Source organism: Tursiops truncatus, chromosome 20 (genome assembly GCF_011762595.2).
Source record: "Tursiops truncatus isolate mTurTru1 chromosome 20, mTurTru1.mat.Y, whole genome shotgun sequence".
Lineage (NCBI taxonomy): Eukaryota > Metazoa > Chordata > Mammalia > Artiodactyla > Delphinidae > Tursiops > Tursiops truncatus.
This window is the reverse complement of record NC_047053.1, coordinates 39,383,655-39,393,930: the sequence shown is the minus strand read 5'-3', so window position 1 is coordinate 39,393,930 and position 10,276 is coordinate 39,383,655. Positions and strand designations below refer to the sequence as shown.

At 53.0% G+C, this 10,276-nt stretch overlaps 1 protein-coding gene across 1 annotated transcript; it reads right to left on the bottom strand.

Annotated features, from left to right (window-relative positions):
* Positions 1–5,497: 5,497 nt before the first annotated feature.
* Positions 5,498–10,250, bottom strand: TUBG1 (tubulin gamma 1). The gene is made up of 11 exons (XM_033848320.2): positions 10,094–10,250; positions 9,663–9,775; positions 9,291–9,458; positions 8,360–8,428; positions 7,993–8,072; positions 7,442–7,568; positions 7,132–7,218; positions 6,869–7,018; positions 6,301–6,453; positions 6,056–6,217; positions 5,498–5,887 (listed from the first exon to the last, which is right to left on the bottom strand). The coding sequence occupies exons 1-11, from the start codon at positions 10,140–10,142 to the stop codon at positions 5,690–5,692; spliced, it is 1,356 nt and encodes a 451-aa protein (XP_033704211.1). The 5' UTR covers positions 10,143–10,250; the 3' UTR covers positions 5,498–5,689.
* Positions 10,251–10,276: the final 26 nt, after the last annotated feature.

The window sequence follows — 10,276 nt, the reverse complement described above, 5'->3', positions numbered from 1 at the left end:
TGGAAGAGTAAAAAAAAAATAAGAAAGAAAGCAGGAAGGGGCGTGGGGGTCATTTGGGGGGGAAAGTCCAGAAAGGGCAGGCTGGTGACTGGAGCTTCCCAGGTGGCCTTCAGGGGTTCCCCTTTGCTCCGAGAATAAAGTCCAAACTCTACATGGCATAAAAGGCTCTACATGACCTGTCTGGTCTTGGAATATCTCCCTGACCTGGTCTCCTGTTGCTCCCCCACATGCACCTCTGAGCCTCTGCAGCTTCCAGAACCCTGTCCTGTTTTGGGGGCTCCCTCCTCTCTCAGGTGCTCTTCCCTGTGCCTACCATGCTCTTCCCTCTGGGTGTCAGTTTGTTAACTGCTCCCCGGCATACAAGGCCCTGCTGGTTTCTCTCTGTGAAGCCTACTATCATACCTGGGTTGGGCCACACCCCTTTTCTCTGCCTTTGGTCTCCCCTCAGCCCCAGGTGAGCGCTGGTGGCCTCATTTGCCTGGTGTGAGCTTCCCTTCGCAGCCACTGATGGGAAGGGAGGGGTTGAGCTTCAGAAGAGAGGTGAGCTGCAACTCGCGCTCCCCTGCCCAGCCTGGGCCTTTGCACATGCCAGCCCTCCTACTCTCTCATACGTCTCCACTTGGAAAGCTTTCCCTCAGAATTCAAGACCCTGTCAAATGATTGTTCTCTGTGACTCCCGCACTGGCCTCTCACAGCCTTTCGTTCTTGCAAGTATTCAACAAATTATATATATATATATTTTTAGCTCTTATTTTAAAAATTTATTTATTTATGGCTGCATTGGGTCTTCATTGCTGCGCGCGGGCTTCCTCTAGTTGCAGTGAGCAGAGGCTACTCTTCGTTGTGGTGCGTGGGCTTCTCATTGCAGTGGCTTCTCTTGTTGTGGAGCACGGGCTCTAGGCACGCGGGCTTCAGTAGTTGCGGCACGCGGGCTTCAGTAGCTGTGGCTCGTGGGCTCTAGAGCACAGTCTCAGTAGTTGTGGCGCATGGGCTTAGTTGCTCCACGGCATGTGAGATCTTCCTGGACCAGGGCTCGAACCCGTGTCCTCTGCATTGGCAGGAGGATTCTTAACCACTGCGCCACCAGGGAAATCCTCAACAAATATCGATTGAGCACACACTGTTGTGATCCTTCTGATGTTTGCTTACCACCTTGACTGTCACTTTCTGCATAGATGTCTTGGGCTATGAATTTTTTGAGATTCAGCACCTTAGTTTATTCATTTAGGTATCCCCAATTCCCAGAAAAGTTCAGGCACGCAGTAAGCCCTTAGTATACTCGTTTTGAAAATGAATAAGCTTTACTATAAAAGAAAGTGGTTTTCAAGAAATTCCTAACAGTCCTTAAGGCTGGAAGGCACACTGAAGGTCACCTCATCTGGGAATTCCCTGGTGGTCCAGCGGTTAGGACTCTGCTCTTCCACTTCAGGGAGCACGGGTTCGATCCTTGGTTGGGGAACAAAGATCCGGCATGCTGTGAAAAAAAAAAGGTCACCTCATCCGTTTCCTGGGATCCATCCATTCCAGGCAAGTCGTCATGCAGAATCTGCTTGACCGAGTTCAGTGGAGGGGGACTCACGGTCCATGTGGCCACTCATTGCACCTGGTAGACAGTATTGATCATGGGGAAGTTCTTCCTGCTGCAGAGCTGGACCCTGCCCCCCCCATAGTTCCCTCCACTGGTCCTCATTCTGCTCCCTGGAGTGTTACAGAATGAGTCTCCTCCCTCCTGCAGCTGACAGCCCATCATATATTTGGCAGTCACCACATCTCCTCCTAAGTCTTTTCTTTCCAGGTGGGGAAAGACTACTTACTAGCCATGTGACCCTGAGCTTCACTTTCCTCTGACCTTCGGTTTCCTTGTTTGTAAAAATTGCGCTAAAACAGTACCTATCTATATGGTTGTTGTCAAAATTAAATGAGCTCATATATGTAAAGTGCTTAGAACAGTGCTTAGTGTATATTAAATGCTCAATAATGATTCCAAAATTATTTTGTATTATATTTTACATATAGCACTTAAAATTGGACAACATAGTTTGAGACATTTAATTAAAACAATATATGATCACATGCAAAAATATTATTAATATTTTATAAATACATAATATAAATTACATTATATATTACCCACTCCCAATAAAATTGGAAACCTCCTTAGGTAGGGTCCATTGTGAAGCTTAATGGGCAACTTGGTCTCTATTTTTTTGGGGGTTCACGGGCCTCTCACTGTTGTGGCCTCTCCCGTTGCGGAGCACAGGCTCCGGACACGCAGGCTCAGTGGCCATGGCTCACGGGCCCAGCTGCTCCGCGGCATGTGGGATCTTCCCAGACCGGGGCACGAACCCGTGTCCCCTGCATCGGCAGGCGGACTCTCAACCACTGCGCCACCAGGGAAGCCCTTGGTCTCTATTTTTAATAAATGCTTGCTTAATTAGTGAACACATGAACTGTTGTCTACTTGGCCTTGATTCAGCCCTGATCACTCACTTGTACTGCTTTGAGATTTTCCAGTCATTCTCTATGGTGTTCTTTAATTTAGGGTGACCAACTGTCCTGGTTTTCCCAGGAATGAGGGAATATGGGAATTTTAGTTTTAAAACCAAATCTGAGGGGGTTCTTGGGACTCAAGACATTCAGTACTAAAACCAGGATGAGTTGGTCACCCAGGTGATAATTCAGTACCACTGGATTTGAGGGTTGAGGGTTATGTAGAAGAACTGCCTACCTCTGGATTCCATGGCCAAGGTTACCACTATAGCAATGCCACAGATATGCAGATGGTGTTTCCAACTGGGTCTCATGGGGGCGTTAGACCCTGACTGATGGGGCCTGCAGCTTTGCAAGGAGCTCAGTTTCACCAATTCACACTGAGTGATCAGGCCCTAGGGAATTTAATTTAAACTTACACATGATGGATTAGTAAATCAGAATGTCAAGTTAAATGTTCTGTGACTTTTCTAGGGCAGCCCCTTACCTGCTTCAGATCCTCAAGTGGGACTGGAAAGTGAGCAAGTGGTAGAGGGGTGGGCATTACTGGAGGGGGGGCTGTATGTTGGATTTTAAATTTTTTTGCGGTACATGGGCGTCCCACTGCCGCGGCCTCTCCTGCTGTGGAGCACAGGCTCCGGACGCACAGGCCCAGCGGCCACGGCCCACGGGCCCAGCCGCTCCGCGGCACGCGGGATCCTCCCGGACCGGGGCACGAACCCGTGTCCCCTGCATTGGCAGGCAGACTCCCAACCACTGCGCCACCAGGGAAGCCCTGTATGTTGGATTTTAAGATACAGTCTGGGCACTCTGACTATCTACTGCAGAGTGCCCATTTCCAGGGATTTCTAGAATACTTGTGTCCAGTGGAGACCAGGGATAAGGCTTGCTAGACGATTCACCAGCTCGGTGCAGTGGCTGTGCTCACCCTGAGCCTCCCTACCCTTGTACTCATTACCTCTTGCCTTCATCTCCACACACTTTCCAAAATTACAATCCTGAGGTTTCAGATTGGTTTATACCACTCTATTTTTAAAGTGCTTCCTGCTGCTAGATCTCTGTCTCATGCGTGTTTCAGGGTCCCTGGGGTCACATCACACTGGAGTGTTCTAGGAACATTACCTTTAAATGGCTCATTTTCTCTGATTTGTTTAGTCAAGAGAGGTTCCTGTTCCGGCTTGAGCATTCTGCTCTCTCCAGCTCTTCTGCGGCAGCCCTCGTCTCACTGTTACTTCTGTGGCTGGCAGGCTCTCAGACTGCAGGGATTTTTCACCACCAGCACCACCTGCTGCCCTGATTCCCAGAGGCCTCCCTCCCTTTCCACCTGGCCTCCTCTCTGCCCTCTGGTTGACATACTTTGGGGTGTGCTGCTGCCCAAGAACAGGGAGGGGCTGTGCTGGTGTGGGGTGATGGGTGATCTGGAAATAGCCTTGGGGGAGGGGCCTGGCTCTGAAGCTGGCATTGAGGTGTTTGTCTGCGCTTAGACACTCAGCGGTCCGAAAAAGGAGGCATCTTTGTTACGTCCAGTTCTCCCTCTCGGGGATGGTATTCGCCCCTCTGGGTTGGTGACTGTAGTAATATCCACACACAACTTTACTCCGGACTACCTAGGTGTTCCCTCCCCCTGGGCTCCACACTCTTTAACTAGGTCTTGCAGATGAGGGCCCTGGGATGGCTTGTGGCCTGGAGGGGGACCAGCTGCTATTCACGTATAGCAGCCTCACCCCATCTGCCAGCTCATGATCCCCTACTCGCACCAGCCACTCGTGCAGATGCCCCAAGTGATAAAAGGCTGGTCATCAGGGTCAGAACAGGAGCCAGGCAAGGTACCCAGTGGTGCAGGGGTCAGAGGTAGAGCTGAGAAGGGACCCGGTGCCCATAGGTTTTCCCTGAAGTCATCTTCCTCCCTACTGGATGAAGAGAGGAAGCTGGCTGACACCAGCCAGGCTGGCTCTCCCTAGTCAGTCACCTACAGACCCTGGCAACCAAAAGTGACAGGCTCGTGCTATGACGGTGGTGGTGACAGGCTTGTGGCCTCCCTGCCACCCCTCAGGCAGCCCAGGACCTGGCTTGTGACCGTGCATTCTCTGCCCATCAGTCCTGTGTCCCCTTTGTTCATGAAGGTCTGGCCTGTATGTTGCTCACTTTGTTCACGTCCAGAGCTTTATAAAAGATAAATTGGTTCGTGGAAGGAAAAGTGTGTCCCCAGGCTAACAGGCAGCAAGAAGGAAAAAGGTCTTAGTTCACCCAAAGCTCCTGTGTACTCTTCAGCCTCCCTAGAGTTGCAGGAACTTTCTTGGGCTGCTTCATCTGCTTGCTGAGCCCGGCCAGCCCCAATCCTTTGCCCTTTTGATCCGGAAGATTTAGGCCACTATGTATTGACTACTTCCCTGCAATCTTGCACCAGAAGTGGAAGGCTCTGGCCTTTGAAATAACTGGAGACCACCTGAATACACAATTATGGTGCCCCAGATATGGGCCCATTCTGGCCCTGCTTACAGTCTAGACTTTGGATTTGGTCTCCTGATTTGATTGTCCTAGACTCCAGCTGCCTGACCAGGGCTCTCCCGGACTGGCTTTCTGTCACTGCTCTGCCTGCAGAAAGATTAAAGGCACTTGGGCTGACTCTATTGCTTGTCCAGAGTTTGGTGGTGAGGGTGGTGGCCACAGGCCTGCTGCTGTGACGACCAACAGAACACTCTGATATGGGAATGTGAACCTGATGGAATGGTCACCATACAGGGAGGGGTGGGAGGGAACTGGGACGTAGAGTGTCAGATAGAGAGCAAGGCAGTATTTGTGGACCTTTTTGTCCTGGAAAGGAACGTCTCAGGTGGGTCAACCTCACCCATGTTCTCCAATACTGGGCGGGAGGAGGAAAAGCTAGGGGAGGCCGTTTGCTTAGAGTTGAAGGTGTAGGAGGTAGAGGAAGACCCTGTCGGAATGATGGAGAAAGTATAGGCACCCACCTCCCCCAGTTCTCCAAGGCTTCCAAGAGACCAGTGACTTGATTTATAGCCAGTGCTTTATTAAACATAAATAGTCTCAAAAGAGGAGAAGTACATGTGTCTCCTGGCCATGTACTTGTATGTTTATAAGAAAGAGGTACGAGGTCCCTGATCTGTGCTCTGAGGGGGTGGTCAGGCAGGTGGGGCCTGGGCCAACCAGTAAGGCAGATGAGGGTCCCCATCCTGAGGACTCACTGCTCCTGGGTGCCCCAGGAGATGTAGTCGGGCCGCGTGGCTGCATGATACTCATCGATGAGCTGCTGCACAATCTCCCTGGATGTGTCCAGCTCGTCAAAGTTCTCCTTGAAGATGTCCTCCTTGCGGAACTGCTCCAGGAAGGCCTCCCGCTTCCGCAGCTTGTCGTACTGGCGACAGGTCCGCTCAAAAAGCTTGGGGTTTGCAGAAAGCAGGGGTCACAAAGAACCTCAGCGAACAACATGGCTCAGAGAGCCAGGGAACCAAGGCTGGGCTATCTCCACAGTAAAAAAGCCAGAAGCAGGGGCAGCAGGGGTGCGGCACAACCAGGACAATACTTATGTGCCAACTGTGAGACTCACCGAGGAGATGCTGGTGTGGTTGGCCATCATGAGCCCGCTGACCCTGTGGGCAGAAGGCAGGTAGGGCGACTTTCTGGACAGGGCCACCTGGATGCTGGCTGGGCCCCAGGGGATGAAGTTGGCCAACTTCCGTTCCCGGATCCTCTGCAGGCTCTTGTGCACCTGGGGTGGGCACAGGAGTGGTGGTGGTAGCCTCTCCTCTACCCCTGTGGGCTCTGGGGGTAGAACGAAGGGGCCTCACCTACCTGGGTGGGGTCCACCTCCCCCTGGATGATGTTGAGGATGGCGATGTAGCAGTGGTTGGTCTGGCGATCCCGGCCCGTGGACACCATCACGTTCTTGGGCTGCAGGAGCCTCCTCATGACATCCAGGACCGTGGTCTTCCTCACGCTGGCCACCTGAGGGGACAGTGGCCACAGGGCAGGCCAGCACTCAGGGCACAGTCGAGAAACGCATGGACGGAGAGCAGCAGGCAACACACGTCCCCGTCAGACGCGGGGTACTTTGGCCTCTGTGGGGAGTGTCCTTAGATTCAGGTCCACACTGAGCCTCTGCTGTGGGATCAGGGATCTCAGTCCTCCCGAGCTCAGCAAACTCATGCCCTTGTGCAGCAGCATCAGCAGACCCCGTACAGCCCGGGCCCTGCAGGGAGCCCCAGGCAGAGGGAAGAGGAGAGCAAGCCAGCCAGGAGGTCGCCCAGCCTGTGCCAGTCCCTGAGCGCAGGGCCTCTGGAGGCTGCACGGGGCAGCTCCGGGTGCAGCAGGAAAAGAGAAAGGCAAGTCAGGGCCTGCTGGGCCTGCGGGCTGCTCTTACCGACTGGTCCGTGGTGAGGGGTGTGTAGCCGGTCATGAGGAAGTGCAGCCGTGGTGTGGGAATGAGCGAGGCGATGAGGCCGATGAGGTCGTTGTTCATGTAGCCAGGGTAGCGCAGGGTGGTGGTGCTGGCCGACATGATGGTGGACACCTGGGGATAGGGGTGCTGTGTCAAGGGCCTTGTCCTGCGAGGCCTCCCTTCCCCAGACGGCACTCCGGCGAGGCGGGGTTCCAGTCCAAAGGAGTCTAGGAGTGAGGGCTCACCAGCTGGTTGATCTGAGAGAAGGATGGGTTCTGGATGTGCAGGCGGTCTGTGGCGATCCGGTTTAGGGCTGTGTTGTCCAGCACCACCTGGGGGGACCAAAGAGGGTGACAGATTTATGGGGCCAGAAAGGACAGGAGCTCTGCCTGATTCTGGGCTCTGAAGCTTAATTTCCTTGGCGCCAGAAAGACCCATCCAAAAGGGACTTGAACAGGACTGGGGCACAGGAAGGTCCCAAATGGACATTTAAAAATGCATGAAAATGATAAAATAGGAAGGTTGGGAGTGGAGAAGGGAGAATCCAGGACTCACCACACAGTCTGCGTTCTGGGTCAGCCTCTTGAGCGTGAGCAGTGAGTTGTAGGGCTGGACCACCACATCGCTCATCTCGTCCTGATTGGGAAACACCGAGTATGTCTGCACCAACTTTTTGGGGTACCTAGCGGTGTTTGAGAGAGGATGGTCAAGGGCAACAGACTGGAGGCTTGGTAAACTCGGGGCTTCCAATGACTGTCAGGGTGGGGAAATTTGGGTGGGGTCACAGAACAGCAGAGAAGGGAGACTTGACTTTTGGAAGTCTGTAACCCAAAAGCGGGGAAGGGTAGAGAGACATCTTAGGACCTAGGGTTCTAATTCCAAACCGGCCATACTCCTTGAATTTTAATCTAAGGCTGAGATGCTAAACTCCATTTCCAGCCACTGGGAGTGTGATTGGGTTCTTGGTCATTGTACCTTGTCTTTCCTCAGTACAGGAGGGAATAGAAGGGCCCTTTCCTGCTCCAGGAAATAGGAAGGTTCATCTGGAGGGCCTCCCAGTCACCTGGGAAACCAAATCCTCCCAGCCCCTCAAAACACAGACTTACCTGTCGTTGAGCCGTTCTAATAGGTAGGAGCCCAGGCCAGAGCCTGTTCCCCCAGCGATGGAGTGACATAGCACGAAGCCCTGTATGGGGAAGGGGCCGACAGTGTCTACATATCTAGTGGCAGGATTTCAAACTGGACCCATCTCATAATTTCTTGGACTCCTATCTTCCCAGGCCCTCTCCTCCACTTCCCTCCCCGCCACACATATGCAGCTTAGGAGATTCTGCCTTGTTTCCAGCAAGGCCCTGTGGCTTCTGACCAATGCAAAGGGCACATGGGAAGGTCTCGTACCTAACAGGTGGCTTCTAAAGGGTGTTGCTGAGCCTTCCCCATGTTGGCTCCCACCAGCATTCCTGAGACACTCACCTCTAGACTGTCACTGCCATCTGCCTCCCGGTCAATGATGTCAAAAATGTCCTCATGGATCTTCTCTCCCTGTACAGACATGGGGGGTGTCAGAGTGGGACAGGACTAAGGGACAAGGACTCTGACCTCAGAAGAGCCACCCTCGATTCTCCTTATAGCACCTAAAAGTCCTTTTTAGGAGCACAGTGGTCCTGCTTTTTATTTGCACTGAGAGGTAGTACAGCCTAGCGGTTACAAGCAGGCCCTCTACATCCAGACTGCCTGGGTTCCTATATTAGCTCTAGTTCTAGTTGGCTGGGTGACTCTGGGCAGGTTACTTCATCTATACCTCAGTTTCCTCATCTGTATAATGAAGGTACTAATACAGGTCCGCAATTCCTTATCTAAAATTCTTGGGGCCAGTTACGTTTTGGAATTCAAGTACTTCAGATCTAGGAAGGCAACATAGAATGTATAATACGTACCAAGTAAAATGCCAGTGGGGGTCTGAGGGGTGCTAATCAAATACATTAATATTTCTGCAATGGAAGTTATGAGTAGTGACAATAAGTTGCAAAGAAACTATAAAATAACTTGTCTCCATTGAGATTTGGTTTTGCTGCTAAATGAGTTGTTATAAATCATCTTTTGGTTTCAGAGGGTTTTTTTTATTCTGGAAACCCACAGAGCCTGTGGACCTGTAGAACCTACCTATAGGGTTGTTGGGAGGTTTAAATAAGTTAATATACGTAAAGCACTTAGTATGGCCTGGCACACAGCACTAGCTAGTACAGTTTCTTAACAATATTACATAGTTGGCTTAGAACTCCCCTCAGCCATGTCTCTCTCTCTACAGTCACACATCCTCCATCTGGTTCATCTCTCTCTAAGAAGTCATAGGGCCTGTCCCCACACGGGAATGGAGTTGTTCTGCCAGGGAACAGCAAATAACCTGGGAGAATCCGCTGGCCCAGTTGTTGCCAGCTCCTCCTCCATGCTCTGACAGGTAGATGTTCTCTGGGTTGTAGAGCTTGGCATAGGGGGAATTGAGGATGGAATGGATCACGCGCGGCTCCAGGTCCAGCAGCACCGCCCTGGGGATGTAGTGCTCATCGTCTGCCTGTCGAGGGGAGTCCAGGATCGGGCCCAATAAGCTCGGGCCCACCCACTCCTCCAGTCCTCCCAACTCTGGCTCCTGCCTGCCCTCCCTCTTCAAGCCAGCCGCCCTGGCTCCTCTGCCCAGCGGGTTTCCAGTACCAAGCCACTGCCCTTCCCTTCAGGCCCCCTGGGCCACTACCGGCCCTGGCCAAGTCGCTGGGGGCACCTGGTAGAAAAAGACGTCCTTGCGGTCAGTGCCTTCGGTGGCGAACTCCTCCACGATGCCCTCGGGGCTGATACCATGCTCGGCGCACAGCTGTTTCCAGAACTCGAACCCAACTGGGGGGAGGGGCGGGCGGGGGAGAAAGAGGATATCTAGGTCTGGGCAGGTTCCAGCTAGGAGCGGGGACTGAGCGCCTGGGTCCAGGGATAGGAAGTCAAGCTTCGGGAGTCTCCCGTGTCAGAGGAAAGGGCTGTATGTCAGCGACTGAGCAGGGGACGGCCCCTCGGGGTTGGGCAACTGGACACTGGGTCAGGTATGTCCTGCCTTTCGGAGAACTACGATTCTGGGAAGGGCCGATGGAGTCCAGGATCCCACAGCGAGATCCCATAGAACCTAAGGAACCTGGCTAATGGAGGGGCCGGAGGTTCGCTCACTCTGATTGCCGCACTGGCCCAATTGTAGGGTGATGATCTCCCTCGGCATCGCTCCTCAGGCACCTGCGTTGCAGCCGCTCCCGCCAGCCCAGCCGCGGCTCGCTAGCCCGCTAGCCGGACGACGCAGGCGCCAAACAACTCGCTCCGCCCACGAACATTCTTCGCTCCAATGAGAACTGAGTT

Coding starts and splice junctions, on each gene's coding strand:
- TUBG1 (XM_033848320.2), bottom strand. CDS start 10,142: ATGCCGAGGGAGATCATCACCCTACAATTGGGCCAGTGCGGCAATCAG. Junction 9,459..9,662: donor AGGACGTCTTTTTCTACCAG/GTGCCCCCAGCG, acceptor TCCCCTCGACAG/GCAGACGATGAGCACTACAT. Junction 5,888..6,055: donor ACCACACCAGCATCTCCTCG/GTGAGTCTCACA, acceptor GCAAACCCCAAG/CTTTTTGAGCGGACCTGTCG.